Source organism: Heteronotia binoei, chromosome 1 (genome assembly GCF_032191835.1).
Source record: "Heteronotia binoei isolate CCM8104 ecotype False Entrance Well chromosome 1, APGP_CSIRO_Hbin_v1, whole genome shotgun sequence".
NCBI classification, from domain to species: Eukaryota; Metazoa; Chordata; class Lepidosauria; order Squamata; family Gekkonidae; genus Heteronotia; species Heteronotia binoei.
The window spans coordinates 250,632,183-250,652,542 of NC_083223.1; the positions used below are offsets into that span (position 1 = coordinate 250,632,183).

A 20,360-nucleotide genomic window follows, 5' to 3' on the forward strand; every position below is an offset into this window, starting at 1 on the left:
AGTCTATTTCAAAGCATCTGTCAGTCATGATAGTTAGATAGAACTTCCATATTCAAAGGCAGTGTACCTTTAAATACTAGATGCTTGGGAGACATAGTAGGAAGACCACAGATTTATACCCCGCCTTTCTCTCTGAATCTGAGTCTCAGTGGCTTTCAATCTCCTTTATCTTCCTTCCCCACAACAGACACCCTGTGAGGTAGGTGGGGCTGAGAGAGCTCTCATAGAAGCTGCTCTATCAAGGCAGCTCTGTTAGAGCTATGGCTGACCCAGGGCCATTCCAGCAGCTGAAAGTGGAGGAGTGGGGAATCAAACCCAGTTCTCCCAGATAAGAGTCTGCACACTTAACCACCACACCAAACTGGCTCACTTAATCACTACTCCAAACTGGGAAGAGCTGTTGCCTTCATGCACTGCTTCTCTCATTGCTGCTTTCTCAAAGGCATCCAACCAGCCATTGTTAGGAAGAGAATGATAGTATAGATGAACTTTTGGTCTGACCCGGCAACATGACTAGGTCAGGATCTGGCCAAAGTTAAACATTTTCAAGTCCCATTTATTTAACAGAGTTTTAAGCATATGTAAAGTGGTATGAAACACACACAAAAGCAAGTCCTGTTGTGTTCGATAGCAATTTCCTATGTTGTGTATGCATCAGACTGCAATCCTAAAAGTCTTTGGCTGAGTTGGAGAAAAGCACTTTGCACATGCTCAGAAGCCCAAGTTAATTGGATGATCCAGGGCTGAGGAGTGCTTGCCTGACTAATCAATCCGTCTCTTTCTCCTCCCCACTCCTCACCCTGTTATAAGCAATTTCCCCCTTGTTTATAAAAGACCAAACTGCTGGCTCATCTGAAACAGACAGACAAACTTCTACAGTTGTATTAAAATAGTTGGTGTGTTTTTATTGTAAATCTGATATATTTCTTCATAGTGAAAACAATTTTTAAAAGTGTCCTTGGACAATCTGTCTTCTGCCATGCCTGGGGTGGGGAGTGGGGGAAAGCAATAGAAAGAACTGACATTGTGGGGAGGCCTACACTGGGAATTTAAAACAGTCATCCCTATATGGGACCATCACAAGTGATTTTTTATCTGATGTGCACCAAGAGTATATAACAGGGTTGCCAACTGATGGGGAAAAACAGCCTGACCTGCTCCTGTGTCTTTAACAACAACTTGATCGACAAAAAGCTTGTGGTGAAGCTTTCCAGGGCAGGGAGCTAAGCATGATTTCTTGTTGTTGGCTGTAGATCAAACAGGAGCGGTGACTTATTTTTTTAAAAAATTGCAACCGTATTACGGAATTCTTCCTACTCCAAAGGCATTTCATATTTTAAAAGCAAAATCTTGTGGACTGAAGTTCAGTAACAGGGCTAAAGATCTCAATTAAAAGCTATCCTTTCCCCTTGTAAGCTTGCAATTTCTAAGGTTCTTTTGACAGCTAAATTTGTTCTAACCTGATTTAAATGCTCATGGGCCTTTATTCAAAGCGTTCTGCAGCAGGTGGGAACTCAAGCGCTCCATTTGGGGTTCTTTAGTGTGTGGGAGGGGGCTGTGGAAGAGGTTTTCCCACCGCTTCTCTCCAGTATCAGAAAATGCCAGTTCAGGGGCATCCCTTACAGGAGAAAATCTGTGATGGTTGCAGATGATGATCCCTGTCTATCCCCTGAATTCGGTTTCTTTTGTGCCAAGTGGAGCAGGCCTCAGGGTTGGCAGTGGCAGTCACGATCCAAGCGTGGTGCCCGTACAACTAATGTGCCATCTTCTTGGAGAAACACAAAGGAGATTGAAGTCCGGCGCGGTCGACAGCAGCGTGCCTGGAGAAAAGCAAGTGATTGTTTTTTTCAAGAAGAGCATAGAAGATTTACAATTTCTGCACTACACTCTCAAGCCAATACAATTATGTGCAGAGCTACTTCAGATCATGTTTGCAGTACAGAAGCAAACTACGAGTATTTCAATAGAACAAAACACCTAAAACTTGGGATAGGCACCTGAGTCCACCCATGAAGCTTGGGGGCTTGCACACACCTCTGACTGGCAGCTGCATATGTCCAGGGGAGTGAAGATGACTGGTATAAAACATACTTAGCACCTTCTTCACCCAAAGGGTGATTAACACATGGAATTAACTGCTGCAGGAGGTGGTGGCAACTAGAAGCATAGACGGCTTCAAGAGGGGAGTAGATAAACATGGAGCAGAGGTCCATCAGTGCCTATTAGCCACAGGTATAGATGAAACTCTCTGGGGCAGTGATGCTCTGTATTCTTGGTGCTTGGGGGGCATCTGTGGGAGGGCTTCTAGTAGTCCTGGCCAATATTCCCTCTAACTTGAGTTAGCATGAGCTAGCTCACAGATTTTTAGCCTCCAGCTCACATGTTTTTGTCTTAGCTCAGGAAGGATGACCCCACAGCACACTAATTTATGCACACTAATTTATTGCAAGAAGAAACATCCACAGAGAAACAGGCACAGAGAGAACTGTATACCGCCTGGTTATGGCTAGCCATGCTCCCTAGCAGGCAACAGTTATTCCTATTGGCTCACTCCAGAATTCTTCATTTGCATCTCTTTGTTATAAGTTGTTACATGCCTAGCATCCTGATTGGCAGTTCTTGCAAGCTTCAGGATCCTGGTTTGCAAGGAGTGCCTGCCTCAAACTCAGGCCTACTAGCAGTGAACACAGCAAATACATAACAGCTCTAACCTAAGGAGCATGCCCCAGAAACTTTGGGCTCCTCCCATCCCCTCTAAAGTACCAGAGTCTTCCAATTAAATTGCCTGAGTGGGTCTTTGGAGGACCACATCCTGTACCTGCTTTGAGTCCACTGTTGGCTGATGGTTTGGCTGTCCAAGGAGTCCACACTCTTGCATCCAAACGGGGGTCGTCTGCCCCTTTTCCTTTTTGTGGCACTGGCAGCCCAAGCATTCCGTGAAGACGAAGGAACTGGGGTGCAGCACCCAGGTTTGCCAGCCGAGATCTAAGGGAGTGGGGAGCACAGAAAGGCATAAAGGGGTGGGTGGAAGACAGTTTTTGCAAACCATGTCTAAAAACTGTATTTGCTTCTCCTTTAAAATGGCTAGACTGGTAATTCCCATCTGAGAACAGCTAGAATGCCACAAAAAGAAATAACTAATACGACATCTCTCTCTGGGAGAGGGTGGAACAGGGTTTGGGGAGGGGCCTCAGCATTGTGCAATGTCATAGAGTCATATGACATATGAAGCTGCCTTATACTGAATCAGACCCTTGGTCCGTCAAAGTCAGTATTGTCTACTCAGACTGGCAGCGGCTCTCCAGGGTCTCAAGCTGAGGTTTTTCACACCTATTTGCCTGGACCCTTTTTTTGGAGATGCCAGGGATTGAACCTGGGACCTTCTGCTTACCAAGCAGATGCTCTACCACTGAGCCACCGTCCCTCTCCAAAGGGTGTTTTGAAGTGCACCCTTCAAAACAGCCTCTGCTCCTGAGCCTTTAATAGAAGTTAGATCTGCAGGTCATAGCAAGCAAAACACAGAAATGTTTTTCCTCCACTAAAGAACAAAACCAGCACAAAATTTCTGCATAACACATAGTCAGCCCTCTGACGATGGCTCCAAAGGCAAATCTGAGTACAGCAATAAGCCCTGGGAGACTCCTGGTAGGGGCAGGTTCCCCAGGACATGCATGCAAGGGTTTAATAGCGCAACCTTATTTTTATTTATTTATTTATAGTCCACCTTCCTCACCAAGACCCAAGGCAGATTACATAGAGTAAATCAATGCAATTAGTAGGATGAGGCATCTAATAAGTAATGCAATAGGACTAGGATTATGAAAACCTGAAACAAAGCCAAATGTTGATGAGAGGGATGAAAGCCTCCAAGTGGAGCCTGGAATCCCCTGGAATTACAACTGTTCTTCAGATGACAGAGATCATCTGGAGAAAACGGTTGCTTTGGCAGGTAGATTATATGGCATTATATGGCATTATCCTTTTTCTCCTCAAACCCTACTCTCCCCAGGCTCCATTCCCAAATCTCTAGGACTTTTTCAACCCAGAATTGGCCACCCTCATTTGTGATATGTCAAACAATGCAGGAAATGGTATTACAGAAGTAGAAACCACTGCAGTAAGAGCAGGATAATATTACAACAAACAGATAATACATACCATATACAAGGGCATAGTCTACAGTCCTTTTCCCTTTATAAAAGCATCTTCCTGAACCATTCTGTTATAATATTTTCCTTATTACCTTTATAGGAATTCCCACCTGAACGATTTTGTCTTTCATAGTTTGTGGTCATTCCAGGCAGTAAGCCAGTATAGTATAAATGCCATCATACTTGATGTGTTCACTATAGGAGCCTCAAAGGAGACTTATAACCACAGCAGGCTGGTCTGTTTCTGCCCCTGCCTGGCAGCCTCATAAGGCACCACGCCGGCTGGGGAGAAAAACAGAGATTTTAATCTAACCAGAATGAGAGCATTTACCATCCATCATGATACGATATGAGATCTGGATGCAGCTCCCTCTTCGTATCAGCAGCGTTTGATTGGAGAAGATATCTGTTTAGAGAGGAAGGAACATTTGGTGATTAGGTCTACGTGGCAGAGACAAGGCCCCCCTGTTAACCAGGAGAGAGAATGTCAGCAGATACTGATTCTCCCTACAACGCAAAATTATAATGGGGAAAGTTGGGGCTGCCAGATTTGAGTCTTATTAAACAGGATCCTGAATGGCTTCTCCTAAAAGGTTCAACACAGATAGAGTGAAAGAGGGTAGAAACATTGTAACACATTGCTGATCACCTTTCTTTACTCTCTTCCCTAGCTGACAAAAGGCATTGGCTGTGCTGCTGTGATGTCATAGCAGGAGGTCTGTCATGGAATATTTAAAACCACAGTGAAGGAAATTGAAGGTCATGCGACAAGGGGAAATACTTCAGACTCTGAGCATAGGAGGAAGAACAGAATGTAGGGGTTGAGGGGAAGAGATTAGCATTGGGACAGAACAGATTGCCAAATACGGGTTTGAACATTCCTGGAGATTTGGAAGCAGAGCCTGCAGAGGACAGGGACCTCAGTGGGGTATAATGCCATAGACTCCTCCAACCTCCAAAACAGTAATTTCTGCAGGGGAACTGATTTCTGTAATCTGGAGATCAGCTGTAACTCCAGGAGATTCCAGGCCTCACCTGAAGGTTGGCACCCATCAAGCAGAGACAGATGGGAACAGGAAAATTAAGCAAGTAGGGGTGAGGGAGCCATATTGGTTTGATTTCAACATCCAAGCATGGCTATAGGTCTCAACAACAACTTGCAGTTCTGGGTTCCCCTTTACAGATGGGAGAGCTGAAGCTGAAAATTAACAATTTACCAAAGCCACATAGTAAATCCTTAGTTAGTGTTGCCAACAGGCCTAGAAGGGGGGAAAAAATGTCCCATTCCTTTTAACAGAATCTTAATGTGTTCTTATTTACCTCCATGCCATTAAAACTTTCAAGTGCCATTTCCACATGTAAAAGTTATTTAAAAAGAAAAAATAAATTTTTTTCAAGGTCTGTTGGCAGCCCTATTCTTTGCAAGTTCAAAGACAACGAACTTCAAATTAGTGTTTGTTTGCCAGTCTGTTTAAGATGCTTACAAGAAATGTAGAAAGTGAAGTTTTTCCAGCGATCTCAGAAAAAGGCTATTGTTAAAGGGAGAAGAGAGAGGGTGGCAAGGGGAGACCAAACTTTATCTCAGCAGTACCTGGTGGGACAAACTGAAGAGAGGATCATGGTTAACTTCTAAAAAGAGAAGTGCTGGAACTTAAGCTTCACTAGAATTTGATTCCAAAGCCACTACGCAGTGGTTCATGGTGAGGCAGAAGGCACTCTGCACAGGCCTAGAGATACTCTCATCACTTTGCACATTCTGCTGCTGGACCTTGGAGCAGCAACCTGGTGGAAGGACTCAAATTAAAATCCTATTGTATAGCTATGGTGAGCAGCAGGTCTAGGGCAGAAACCAGATGTGGGAGGTCAGAGGAACTCACCAAGGTACTGCCCCTGACTGGACAGGGTTGGGAGCTCCCTCGCCACCTTGGCCCAAGTTTCGTGTGCTTGGTCTGCTGCACTGGCTGCAATCCTAGGAGGCCGGTCCAACCGAAGCTGCTGAAGCATTGCAGAAGCTGCCCGCCAGAGGACTTCTGCCCGGCAGCTGTCAAAGGAGAGAGAACAAAGTAAAGTTAAGCTGTGGTGCTTAGAGCCAGGGTGTGTTCACACACACTAAATAACACGCTTTGCAACTGGGTTTTTACTGTGTAAGAACAGCAAAATCCACTTGCAAACAGTTGCCATGTGAAAGAACCCCCTGACTGTTCGGCAGCTCCCTGGTGTTGTTGTTATTGCAGTAGTGGTTCTGTTTGGGTTTAGAGGACAGCAGAGTAGCAAGAGACCAAAGAGGACAGCTGGACTCCTGTGCCTTTGAGAACTGGCTTGAAGGAGGCATTTCAGCCAGTGCCTTCTCTGTAGGAGAAGCTGCCGCTACTCAATTCCTCCTTCACCATATCTGTTTAAACCATATGAACCACAACCACCTTTTCTCTTAAGCTGCCAACTGGACTTCTGCTGTCTCCTGAACCTTTCACAGTGGCTCAGTATGGAGAAGCCAGCAGGTGAAGCATTTAAGGTAAAAAGGTAAAAGGTAAGGTAAGGTAAAATTTTATTTATATCCCACCCTCCCCCGCCGAAGCAGGCTCAGGGCGGCTGTTGAAGGCTCAGGAGCAGCAGGAAGGCTGAGAAGTTGGCCATTCTAACATGCAGCGTTGTTCTGCTCTCAAGAAGTTTATCTGCCTCCTGTTCCCTGCCCACACAGACACTGTTGGCACATCTTCCGTAGATTAAGCATTTCCCTGCCCAAAACAACAGCAACAGCAAAAAAAAAAAAGTTCACACTTCAACATCATTGACAAGAGTATCTAGCAAAAACAACTTTTCTGCTCTCCACAGAGAAGGGGGTGGAAGGCAGCATAGTATAGCCTCATCTCATCAGATCTTAGACGCTAAGTAGAGTCGGTGCTTGGATGGGAGACCACCAAGGAAGACTCTGCAGAGAGAGGCAATGGCAGACCACCTCTGCTTCTCCCTTGCCTTGAAAGCCTCTTGCTGGGGTTGTCATGAGTCAGCTGCAGCTTGACAGTATATACACGGGACAGGCCGCTTTCATAAAATGTGTTCCCCTTTTCTAGTCAAATATATGCAACCCTACCGAACAAGCCCACTCTTCTTTCTAGATATGACAGTCTAAAGTGACAGTTTTTATTTTACTGGACTGAACCCTAGGCTGGCTGGCACCTTGGCAAGGCTGACTTCTGATGTCCCTCCTCCACTAATAACATCACTGAGTCACATGGGGGACACCCAATTCAGTGTCCCCAGAAGGTCAGCACCCGAGGCAATTGCTTAGTTTGCCTAACGGCGGGGCTGGCCCTATGGGCCAGGCACCTTTAACAGATGCACAAGAGACAGCTATTGGACAGGTAAGACATGTCAGAGGGACTCTGCCCTGATTGTTGCACTGTTGGCAATGGTCCCAAAGTAGCCCCAAAATATTCCCTCAGTATGAAAAATAGAAGAGTCTTGACTTTACTCACCCCGCCCTGAAGCACACATTGTATGAACAGCGATGGAATCACAACCGTTCTGTCACTCTTAAAACACCACCACAGTTAAGGATTGTGGATGTGTTAAGGTGACATTCAGATAAATCAGCCAATCAGATACTGGTTTTAAATATGCAGAGAAAATCAAGGAGCTGGGAGGATCATCCATAGACCACCTGTCCTGCACAGAAAAACTTACATCACAGGCCACAAAGCAAAGCTGCGAAAACAAACTAACAAGAAGAAAGAGTTGCCAACTTTCTGGCTGGACCTGCTCCCAAAAGCAGGGCTTTTTTTTTTTGGTAGAAAAAGCCCAGCAGGAACTCATTTGCATATTAAGCCATATACCCTGAAATCATCATTGTTCACACAGAGCTTTTTTGTAGAAAAAGCCCAGCAGGGACTCATTTACATATTAGGCCACTCCCCCAACACTAAGCCAGCTGGAACTGTGTTACTGTGCATTCCTGCTAAAAGATCAGCCCTGTTTACAAGCATCTTCCTCAGAAGGCGATAATGCTTATTTCCAAGGCCTGGAAACAATTCACTTGCAGACCAACAGTTGGATGTAAAAAAGTGCAAAAAGCAAGTGAAATAATTTTTCCAGTTCTGCTGGTAATCTTACTGATAAAAGTGTTTACAAAATCAACACCTGCAAGGGAGTTCAACTGTAGGGAGAGGCCTGTGACTCGGTGATAGAAGCATAGAATTGCAGAATTGGAAGGGCATCCAGGCCATCAAGTCCAACCCCCTGCTCACTGCAGGATCAGCCTGAAGCATCCCTGAGCAGTGTTTCTGCAGCTGCGACTTAGATTGCCAGTGAGGTGGAGCTCACCACCTCCCTAGGTAGCTGGTTCTGCTGTTGAATAATTCTTACTGTAAAAAAGTTTTCTCTAATATCCAGCTGGTACCTTCCTGCCCTTAATTGAAACCCATTATTGTGAGTCCTCTTCTGCCAACAGGAACAGCTCCCTTAAGTGACAGCCCTTCAAATACTCCAAGAGAGCAATCATGTCCCACCCCACACCTCCTCTTCTCCAGACTGAACATAGAGCATCTGCTTAGTGTCAGCAGGTCTCAAGGTTGAATCTTTGGCATCTCCAGTTAGAAAGATGATGAAAGATTCTCGGAAGTTGCTGCTGCCCCCACCAGTCACAGTAGACAATTCTGACCTTGATAGACCAAGAGGTCTGACTAGTATCAGGCAATTTCATGTGTTCAGTTGTTAGAAGTAAACAAATGCTCCCCGCAGTGTTGTTATGGAGCACAGGTCCATCAGTGGCTATTAGCCACAGTGTGTGTGTATATATAAAATTTTTTGCCCCTGTGTGACACAGAGTGTTGGACTGGATGGGCCGTTGGCCTGATCCAACATGGCTTCTCTTATGTTCTTATGTTAGACAGATGCCTTGCAAACTGAATTATAGCAGATACACCCCAGACAGTAGAAAAACTCTTCCTAAAAGTCAAGTACGAAGGAACTCTTCATCTGAATGTAGCTCTACACCACCCACAGAATCATAGAATTGGAAGGTGCTTACAAGGTCATCTAGTCCAACCTCCTGTACAATGCAGGAACTTCACAAATACCTCCCCCCACCACATCCCCAGTGAACCCTGCTCCATGCCCAGAAGGTGGCAAAAACCTCCAGCATCCCTTGCCAAACTGGGGTGGAGAAAAATTGCTGACTGACCCCAAAGTGGCAATCAGCATTTCCCTGGGTGTGTAAGAAAGGGCCACAAGAACTAAGTACTGATGCAACCCTTCCTGCCCTCCCTCTCATGATCTGCCTAAGTTCACAGAATCAGCATTGCTGTCAGATGGCCACCTAGCCTCTGCTTAAAAATCTCCATCCTGCATCTTCTTATTACAGTTATTCCCAGCCCTTTGGAGGATGGTGAAGCAACGTGGCTCTCAGGTGGGGAAATAAGGCCCTTCCTGACTCTGTGAGTTCTGACCTACCCCCTGAGATGCCAGAAAAGGTAAGTAAATGAATATCTATTGTAATTTGACAGTTTATTGGGAAACCATCCATGTCATGTTTAGTTTAAAATCTCCTATGCCACGTAGGACAGTTAAATCCAAGTGCAGTAGCACCTAAGAGATCAACAAGACTTTTAGGGCAAAAGTTTCTGAGAGTTAAAGCTCCCTTCATCAGAAAGGAATAGGAATGGAAATCTGAGTCTTTATATCCCAGTCAGAAGGTGGGAGAGGTGTTGTAAAGATGCAAAGGTACAAATGCATATTGTAGTCAGCTTGATTAGGGGAAACGCAGAAGGGAGCCTTGACTCTCAGAAACTTATGCCATGAAACTCTCATCCATTTCTAGGGTGCTTTGGGACCTGAATCTCACTGTGCTACTGCAGACCAACATGGCTATCCTCTGAAATGAAGCCACTAAGAAAGCATGGAGATCGGTGTGGAGGGAGCACCTTCAGGACACCAAGGAGGTATGGTAAGTAAGAAAGAAAAAATGCCTATCACCTTTCATGAACAAATATCTCCATTTCTATTTCAAACCCAAAGGGTGACGATGCTGGAAAAATTATCCCATTTTCCTGGATCAAGTGGAAACCTATCATAGCTGTAGGTTGACCCCACAAATATGCATAACTCTCCGCCACAACCACATATAAGTTACCGGTCAGCATCACCTCTTCTGGCTTGAGATTCCACAAGTAAATCTTGCAGAGTGTGATAAAGAACTTCCCTTTATTTGTTCCCAATCAACTGTTCGTCAACTGCATATGGTGATCCCATGCTACAGATCGATGGTTGTGGAACAGTGCTCTCTATCCCTCTTCTTCCTTCCACCCCATGCGTAAGTGTGTAAACCTTTCATGTCTTCTTTAGTAGGTTTTGTTTTTTAGAAAAAGACCCAAACGTCTAACTTTTCCTACTAGGGAAGCTGCTTTAACATCTTTGCTTGTTGGGCTGCCCTTTTTCTGCCTGTTCTCCAGTTCTACAATATCCTTTTTGAGAGGGAGGGAATTTCAAAAGAAGCATCTTTTCTCTTCCATTGCAGAAATCTCTCCTTCTAAGCCACTATTAAAGGCAGATGCCTTTATAGAAAGATCCTTTCCCACATCTGGCCACCCCAGTCCTCAAACCACAACTGCCCAGGAGGTATCCATGCAGCTGCTTACCTGTCATTGAGGGTAACCACTGCAGATTCCTGTGGCTGACCATCATCGGAGTTTATCTCCCAAGGGGCACAGGCACCCCAGGGTGGCACCCCTGCCAGCAACCCACTCAGTAGCAGCATGTGCCACATGGCCAAGTTGAATGTATCTGGGCAAAGGCGAAGGGGAGTGGGTTTTGCGGCCAGGTGGGCAGGATGGCGAGTGAAGCTGAGGGGGGGGGGGGACTGGGAAGAGATGTGAGCGGACAGACTGTGGGAACCCACTTTTATCTGCCTCTCCTCCAGCACTCTGGTGACCTTGGCATTCTTCACAGGCAGGCTTGTGTCTTCCTCGACAGGAACTGGGAAAGGAGTATCAGATGCCAGCTTTCTGCCCTTTGGGGTATGGCCAGACACTCCCCCCCCAATCAAATCCACCCCTTTTAAAAATCATAAAAGCAAGGGGGCCCCCTTTAGGCACCATAGCTGGTACCCATTGATGAACCAATCTTTTGTGAATCTGTCTAATCTTCTTTTAAAACCATCTATTCTCATCGCTACGTCTACTGGTTTAATTCAGACTTGAGCCAAGAGTCTGTATCAGAAGAAACTGCTTTATGCTTTGTAACAAGTGGAATAAAGACGAGGGCCTCTGAGTATGAGCAGAGCACAGTGCATTTTTAATAATCAGCCACTGAGTAACCACATCCTATCCCAGGAATGGGGAGTAGAACTTCCAATTCAGAGGTGGATGTAGGGAGCAACACAAGGAGGAGAAATTTGCCATGGATTGTGCTTGCTGAATTCTGTGCCCCTTGAAAACTCATAGAGATACAGTGCCAATCAGGGTCAGATTAACAATTAGGCCAAGTGGGCACGGGCCTATGGGCTCCCATGCCTTTAGGGGCCCCAGACCAGCTCCCCCCCACCCCGTTTCCCCCCCTGCTTGCAGCCCTCCCAGCTTGCAAGTGCAGTCAGCAACTCAACTGCTCTTTGCCTGACTTGCCCGCCTGGTGCGGCTGCCGCTTATATCATCACCAAGTTTGCCTCTGTCTGCCTCTTCCCCAGAACTTTGTCGAAGGGGCTTTTGAGAAGGGGCTTGCAGGCTGCAGTGTGGGCTGTGGGTGGCAGGGCAGGTGTTCTGACTCTGAAATAATTTACAAGGGGGTTTCTGAGATTTTAACTGCCTAGCAGCCTCCACAGGGTTTAATCTGGCACTGGTGCCAATAGAAGTTGTCGTCACTAGATTGTCATATTTGTAGGGCATCTCTACCATTTCCACATGTTAAGTCTCCATTATAGGACAGGACATTTTCTCTAGGCTGCTGGCAAGCCTAGCCCTGACCTGAGGAATGGAAGCTGCCACACAGAATGTTTAAGGTTAAAAAAGCACCTTTAACTCTCTCCTAAAATTAGACAAACAAAATGTAAGATTTTGCAAACAGAGGCTTAAAATGGGCACTGTGGCATACGCCTGTCTATAGCCTAGCAGCAGAATGTTGGTCCATCTGCTGCTTCCAGAATGCATTACAGTCATCTCAATAAAACCAGAGTGTAGCTGTTTGCAGCCAAATTGTTTCTCTTCATGATTGGGCACAGCAGGTAGACAAGATGCCCCATCATGAAGCCAATGTGCACTGGCCCTGTACATTTTTTTAAAAAAAGGATTAGAAACATTTGTAAATGATAGACCTAGGGTTGCCAGGTCTGTGTTGGAAAATATCTGGAAGAAGAAGAAGAAGAAGATATTGGATTTATATCCCGCTCTCCACTCCAAAGAGTCTCAGAGCAGCTCACAATCTCCTTTACCTTCCTCCCCCACAACAGACACCCTGTGAGGTGGGTGGGGCTGGAGAGGGCTCTCACAGCAGCTGCCCTTTCAAGGACAACCTCTGCCAGAGCTATGGCTGACCCAAGGCCATGCTAGCAGGTGTAAGTGGAGGAGCGGGGAATCAAACTCAGTTCTCCCAGATAAGAGACCGCACACTTACTACACCAAACTGGCTCTCCACCAAACTCGCTCTACACCAAACTGGCTCTCTCTATCTGGAGACTTTGGAGGGGAGCCAGGAGAGGGCGGAGTTTGGGGGAGGGGAGGAGCCTCAGCAGGGTACGATGTCACAGAGTCCACCCTTCAAAGCAGCCATTTCCCCCAGAGGAGCTGATCTCTGCCAGCTGGAGATCAATTTTAAAAGCAGGAGGTCTGCAGGCCCCACCTGGAGGCTGGCAACCCTAGGTCCTCTCCATAGCAACCAGCCATGATAGCCAAATAGAGCCTCCAGAATTAAGAGGCAGCCTACTCCTGAGTACCAGATGCTGTAGACCAGGGCTCCCCAACTTTTTGAGCCTGCAAGCACTTTTGAAATTCTGACATAGCATGGTGGGCACAGCAACAAAATGGGTACCACAAGCCGTACCAGATCTACATGTTTTTGAAAGGGGGAAAAGTTAAAAAATGACACCCCCTTATGGGCCATTCTATTTTATGGTCCCATAGAATACAATGGACTTCCAATTTGGTGGCCCCCCCTCTGTCAGCGCCTGGGGCAAGCACCCCCCTCTGCCCCCGCCCTAGATCCGGCCCTGGCCACAGGAGGCAGAAAGCCAGCCAGAAAATGATTGCTACCCTGCTTAACTTCAGTAACTCAGTGTAGAATAGGGTTGCCAATCCCCAGGTGGGGGCAGTGGATCCCCTGGTTTGGAGGCCCTCCCCCCGCTTCAGGGTCGTCACAAAGCGGGGGGAGGGGAGGGAAATGTCTGCTGGGAACTCTGTTATTCCCTAAGGAGATTTATTCCCATAGAAAATAATGGAGAATTGATCCGTGGGTATCTGGGGCTCTGGGGGGGCTGTTTTTTGAGGTTGATGAACCAAATTTTCAGTACAGCATCTAGTGCCTCCCCCAAAACATTCTCCAAGTTTCAAAACGATTGGACAAGGGGGTCCAATTCTATGAGCCCCAAAAGAAGGTGCCCTTATCCTTCATTACTTCCTATGGAAGGAAGGCATTGAAAAGGTGTGCTGTCCCTTTAAATGTGATGGTCAGAACTCCCTTTGGAGTTCAATTATGCTTGTCACAGCCTTGATCTTGGCTCCACCCCCAAAGTCTCCTGGCTCCACCCCCAAAGTCCCCAGATATTTCTTAAATTGGACTTGGCAACCCTAATGTAGAACCTTGTGCTGTGGTGACAGCTACTGCCAAAGTAACATTTTTAAAAATCTGCACAGCCAATGAAATCTCCAACAACCAATCAGAAATCTTGCTGGACAAAAGTCCTTCCCGAACCTGCTCAATTCCTAAAAACACTTGATGGGTACCATCAGAGGTCATTTTGTAGAAAAATAGGTGGTGGAGCTCATTAGCATAACTTATTAGCATATGCCAGCCCCCCACCAATCAAAAGAAACCCAACACAAGAAAGGAGAGCCCCGGGTGAGTGAGGCCTGCTTGGGCTGGCCTGAGATTCAGCCAGCCCAAGAACCTCACTCTCCTGCCCCGCCTCCCAGTCAAAAGGCCCGCAAGCTACGGACCCGTTGCCCAAAATCACATAAGTGGATACAGGGTGGTGTGGGCTTCTCCAGGGGTTGATGAGGGCTGCTGGGGGCATGGCAAAAAACCCCTGGTGGCTGGCTGGCTGCCCACTCTCCTAATCCAGGGATTGTTATGCAGCTGCATTTGCTATTCAATGGACAAGGTAGGTGGGGAGGAGAAGGGGAGCCATCAGAAAGGTTCAGGAGCTGTTCTCCTGCGAGCTCCTGCTGAATCTGAGGCCAGGGTGCCACCAGAAAAGATTTTTTGAAAAAGAGCTTTATTGAAATAAATATCAATGTACATAGTAAAACAAAATGACAAACACAACAAAAATATATCGTATCACAATATAAATAAAGTACAGTACACAACATACAGGGGTAGTGAGGATTTACAAAAGAAAATAGATAGTAATAGCAGCAGTCATAAGTTTAGGCTAAATACAGAACAAACTAACAAAACATCCCATAGCAAATGGCATGCAGCAGGGTTTCTTTCTAGGAGAGGGGGACCACTTCTCCATTAAAGGTAAATGCTGAAGAGGGTTATCTTGAGTTTGTAAATTTGCAGTGATCTTATCCATTATGTTTTTAAGTACCAGGCATGTATTGTGGGAGGGGAGGGTGGGGGGGGATTTTATCTTTCCATTTGGAACAGCTTTGGCAGCCATAAGTGAAATCAGTATCAAATCTCTTTTAGGTTTTGGAATAGTGTTATGTTTCCAAAGACTGAGAAGAATCAATTCAGAAGAAAGCAGAATCAAGAAACCTGTAATTTAAAAAATTTCGTTAAGGATTTACTTCCCCAAAAGTAGTGAACACAGCGCAAGCCCACCAGAAAAGATATTGGTGAGTGCCAGGGCACCCACAAGCATCATGTTGGGGACCCCCTGTTACAGACAAACAGCTGGGCAGGACTCAGGGCTGCCAGGTCCAGTTCAAGAAATAGCTGTGGACCTTGGGGGTGGAGCCAGGAGATATTGGGGGTGGAGCCAGGAGCAAGATTGTAACAAGCACAGAGCAAGTGGGACCATCTGCAATAATAGACAGATAAACAAGAGTTCTGGCCATCACATTTAAATGCCTTCCCTTCATTGGAAACAATGAAGGATAGGGGCCCCTTCTTTTGGGGCTCATAAAATTGGACCCCCTGGCCCAATCTTTTTGAAACTTGGAGGGTGTTTTGAGAAGATCCTATGCTGCAAATTTGGTCCCTCTACATCAAAAAACAATTCCCAGAGACCCAGATACTTGTGGATCAATTCTTGATGATACCTTATGCCATGCAGGGTTTCCCAAACTCCCCCCTCCTCCTGTGGCCCATTTTCCCCCCATGGTCTGGGTGGAGGATACAGGGAGTGATACAGAGACTGCACACCAGCCAGGAGCTTTCCCTGTCCCTCTCTGATGTTTCCAAACATCAAAGAAGGGCGGAGGAGCGTGCCTGTCTGGCACGCAGTCTCAGTATCGCTCCCTGAGCATCCTCTAGCTGGAGGATGCTCAGAGAGTGCTACAGTCAGTGGTGGTGGCATGGGGGGCAGGGGCTGGAGCGCGGCGCTGCATTGCGACACCAAAGATAAATATAGAAGGGAGTTGGTCCACCCCTGGCGACCTGGCATTGAGGCTTGCGTGGCCTGGTACCAGGTCATGACCCTGCAAATGGGAAACGCTGCCCTATGGGAATCGGTCTCCATGGGGAATAATGGAGTGCCCAGCGGACATTTCCCCCCTCCCCCCACTTCCTGATGGCTCTGAAGCAGGGGGAGGGTCTGCAAGCCAGGGCTTCCCCTGACCCCACCTGGGGTTTGGCAACCCTAGCAGGACTAGATCGTCATGTTCCAGCCACAGGATTCTAATGGCACCTGGATGGCCAATTAGATGCTCGCCCAGATGGACCATTAATCTCATCCAGTAAAGGAAGCTCTGCTATTCTGATAAAAAACACTTGTCTCTTTTCACTGGACTGACAGGTTAGAGATTGAGGAGGAAGCCAGCAAGAGGAGGAGGCCCAGTTCCCTGTTTTCTATATTGCTGTTTCTTCGGGCCAGACATTCCAGGGGAACAGAAAAGGATTGTCTGTGCTATAAATAGCTCCCCAGGTTGGCTGCCAGGGGTGCATGTGGAAGGGGTGTGTGTATGCATGCATGCGGGAACAGAAAGGCGAGAATCTGCTTGGAGTAGATTAGCTGTCTGCAAACATGGCTCTGCACCTGCTCCCAAGGCCTCAGCATCAAAGGACGGAGTGGGGAACAAGGTGGGGAAGCTGGTGGCTTTGGAGGAGAGGAGGGGGCTGGGGAGTCTGGCCCCTGCCAAGATGTTCCAGACCCCTTCTTAGAATCTTCAGCCTTCATTTAAAAAGTAATTATAGTAAAAATAGTTTTGAACTTTAAAAAAAAAACTTTTAGAGATAAAGGAAAAACAAAACGTGCAGGAGGTGGAATTCAACTCAAATGTTTTCCAAAGTTCCAGGGATCCCAAGGACACTAATTGTATCTCGTTTTTCCAGGTATAGGAGAACAAGTTGAGGTATGTGTATGCTTAACTAGGGTTGCCAGTCTCCAGGTGGTAGCTGGAGAGCTCCTGGAATTACAGCTGGTCTCCAGGTACCAGTTCACCTGGATGCTTTGGAAAGTGGACTGTATAGCATTGTACCCCACTGAGGCTCCTCCCTTCCCCAAGCCCCACGCTCCCCAGGTTCCACCACCAAACCTCCAGGTATTTCCAAACCCAGAAGTGGCAACCCTAGTGCGAAACTGGATGAAGAAAGTCAAGAAAACAGACTACAGTAACAGACTACAGTAACAACCCATCTCTCAACAGATACCCAAGCTAAAGCAAAAAGGGGAAAAAATGCACAGGTAGCGTACTTTAGATGTTTAGATGTTGGAGAAACGTCCACTGTGGGGTGACATGATAGAGGTTTACAAGATTATGTATGGGAAAGAGAAGGTAGAGAAAGAAGTACTTTTCTCCCTTTCTCATAACCCAAGAACTCATGGACATTTAATGAAATTGCTGAGCAGTTGGGTTAGAACTGATAAAAGGAAGTATTTCTTCACCCAAAGGGTGATTAACATGTGGAATTCACTGCCACAGGAGGTGATGGCACAGTGGGGGGGGCACAGTGGGACCTCTTGATGGCACTTGATGGCGGGGGGCACAGTGGCTCCACTGGTGGACCTCTTGATGGCACTTGGGTTTTTTTGGTCACTATGTGACACAGAGTGTTAGACTGGATGAGCTATTGGCCTGATCCAACATGGCTTCTTTTATGTTCTTAGAGAAATCCTGACAGGTAGCTACTTTAGACAACTGCTCTTAATGCTCAGCACTGAATCTAGTGCCATGCACCAAGCCAGGCTTATACACTCAGCTTCTGAAAGGAAACATGCCTGGACTCACATCTGCTTAAAAGACCCAGTCTTGTGCATAGAAGGAGTCCAGCAGCAGAATTTGACAAAGGGAGCTTTGACTCATGAGAACTTATACCCTGGAAATGTTACTGGTTTTTAAGGTGCTGCTGGACTCTAATTTTGTTTTTCTGCTACCACAGACTAATATGGCTGCTCACCTGAAACCATCTTGCATCCAGGGCTGGATTAACAATGGGGCCAAGTAGGTACTGGTCTATGGGCCCCCATGTCCTTAGGGGCCCTGGGCTGGCTTCTCCCCCTGATTTCCCCCTGCTTGCAGCCCTCAGAGCCTGCACACCCAGCCAGCAACTGAGCCGCCCTTTGCCTAACTTGCCTGGTGTGGCTGCTGCTGGCGTCACCATGTTTGCCTCTCTCTGCCTCTCCCCCACAGCTTTGTCAAAAGGGCTGTTGAGAAGGTGCCTGCAGGCTGCAGCAGGGGCCATGGGTGGTGGGGTGGGTGTTCCGATTCTTGAGATAATTTGCAAGAGGGCCCCCAAGGGTTTAATCCGGCACTGTTTGCATCTGTGTCTGAGGACATTCTATGGTTTACCTGGAAGTGAGGCAGTTTCTTCAGGGAAAAATCTCTACATGTGCTCAGAGGCATGTTTGTTTAACTTTACACTTTTGACCCAGCCCAGGTCTTGAGCTCTGCTTGTGTACAGGAAAGTTGTACAGAAATGTCTTTTGCAGGAGATGGAACACATGGGTTGCAATCTCCAATACTACTTCACATTTTTAAATAATGTACATGTCCATAATATCACACATACCCTGCAGCACCGTGAAGAGAAAAGCTGTGCAGGTCAGAATTCTCTATAACTCAGCCAGTCTATGGAGATGTTTACTCAGATGCAGAATTGCTAGCTGCTGGGGCAAGGAGTCTTATCCTTTAGTAGAGGCTGAATGTAAGGTTGCCAAATCCAATTCAAGAAATATCTGGGGACTTTGGGGGTGGAGCCAGGAGATTTTTGGGGTGGAGCCAGGAGACATTGGGGTGGAGCCAGGAGCAAAGGTGTGATAAACATATTTGAACTCCAAAGGGAGTTTGGTCATCACATTTAAAGGGACTGCACACCATTTTAAATGCCTTCCTTCTATAGGAAATAATGAAGGATAGAGGCACCTTCTTTTGGGGCTCATAGAATTGGCCTCCCTGGTCCAATCTTTTTGAAACTTGGGGGGTATTTTGGGGAGAGGTACTGGATGCTACATGGAAAATTTGGTACCTCTACCTCAAAGCACAGCCCCCTCAGAGCCCCAGATACCCATGGATCAATTCTCCATTATTTCCTATGGGAATAAGTCTCCATAGGGAATAATAGAGTTCCCAGCAGGCATTCCACCCGCACCCCCTTTCTGATGACCCTGAAGCAGGAGGGCTTCCAAACTGGGGGATCTCCTGTCCCCACATCGGAATTGGCAACCCTAGCTAAATGGGATGCTATTCACCAGGCAACACTATTTACTTCCTTGTTATGATAAGCTTCAGCTACCTGTTTTCATGCAGTAAGTCTCTATTGCAGGGACAGCAACCTTGCTGACGCTAAGTACATCTCAGTATGATTTCTATGGACGATCTCCTTTGAACCCCCATGTTTGCTCCATGAGAAGAAAGTGAATTATACATTTAACAAATGAAGTAAATGCAGCAGATCTCAGAAGTAGATAACTTGGGGGAGAGAGGAAGGAGCTTTAGAGGAGATGGTTAGTGTGGGCAAGAAACTGTTTGGCCACAGAAATGGTCTCCAGCATAAACAGAATCTGTCCAGTCTACCAGCAAGAAGGAGAAGGAGTTCCAAAAGGCTAGAGGAAAAAGTCCTGTGTGGAAATAGGCAGTGGAAGCTTTTCATGGCATGGGGTAAATAACATCCCATTAAGGAGATAGGATGTTTTGTTGTTTGGGCAGTTGGTAAATTTAAATTCTTCCAAGCCATTGGGGGGCGGGTGTTTACTTTTTGTCCATTCTCTATACCTTTAAGAGCTGTTGGGTACACACAAATTAAGAAGTGATTGTGTTTATTCTTTCTGTTTTGTGAAAAACCATACCTGCTGAGAATCTACACCTCAAGGAGCCTCAAGCTATTATTCAAGCCGCAAGACTAGAGCAGGCTGGTTTATCCTCTAATCAGTTGGCAACCATAGAAACCACATCCTCTAATCTGAAAGGCTGGGTCCTGTTCCAGATGTTCAAGGGCTCCTGTTTCAGGTCTCAGCTGGGGGAGGAGGTGTAAAGTCAGTTGATGGGCAGAGGGAAGTCCCCTGAAAGGTTGGACGCCAGAAACCAAAAACTGTGTTTAGATACATTAAACACAAAAGTACATAATCCATACTTTTTTTAAAGTGCATTTGTTGTAATAATAAAAGTAAAGATCCTCTGGAGGAATAGTTGTGCAATTTGAAACATGGGGTGGGAGAAAGAAAAGCCGCACCCCCTCTGAAATGTGCCCTTGCGGAGGCGTGGAGCAGAAGAGAGGACTTGAGGCAGCCAAGAACTGTGTTGACCTGTATGCACTAAAGGTGGCAGAAAAACCTGTATTGCTTTGATGCAGGGGTCCCCAACATGGTTGCCATAGTGATATGGTATCCAGCAACACCTTTTCTGGCACCCACCAAAAGTTTTTAGGGAGTGGGAGGGGGCAGGGAGGACTTTAGCCCAGCAG

At 46.6% G+C, this 20,360-nt stretch overlaps 1 protein-coding gene across 1 annotated transcript; it reads right to left on the bottom strand.

Annotated features, from left to right (window-relative positions):
• Positions 1-879: 879 nt before the first annotated feature.
• Positions 880-12,034, bottom strand: LOC132579523 (uncharacterized). Its single transcript, XM_060249996.1, has 6 exons — positions 11,797-12,034; positions 10,784-11,120; positions 6,029-6,192; positions 4,483-4,557; positions 2,819-2,985; positions 880-1,820 (listed from the first exon to the last, which is right to left on the bottom strand). Exons 1-6 carry the CDS (start codon positions 12,032-12,034, stop codon positions 1,707-1,709), a joined length of 1,095 nt encoding a protein of 364 aa, XP_060105979.1. The 3' UTR covers positions 880-1,706.
• Between the last annotated feature and the right edge of the window lie 8,326 nt (positions 12,035-20,360).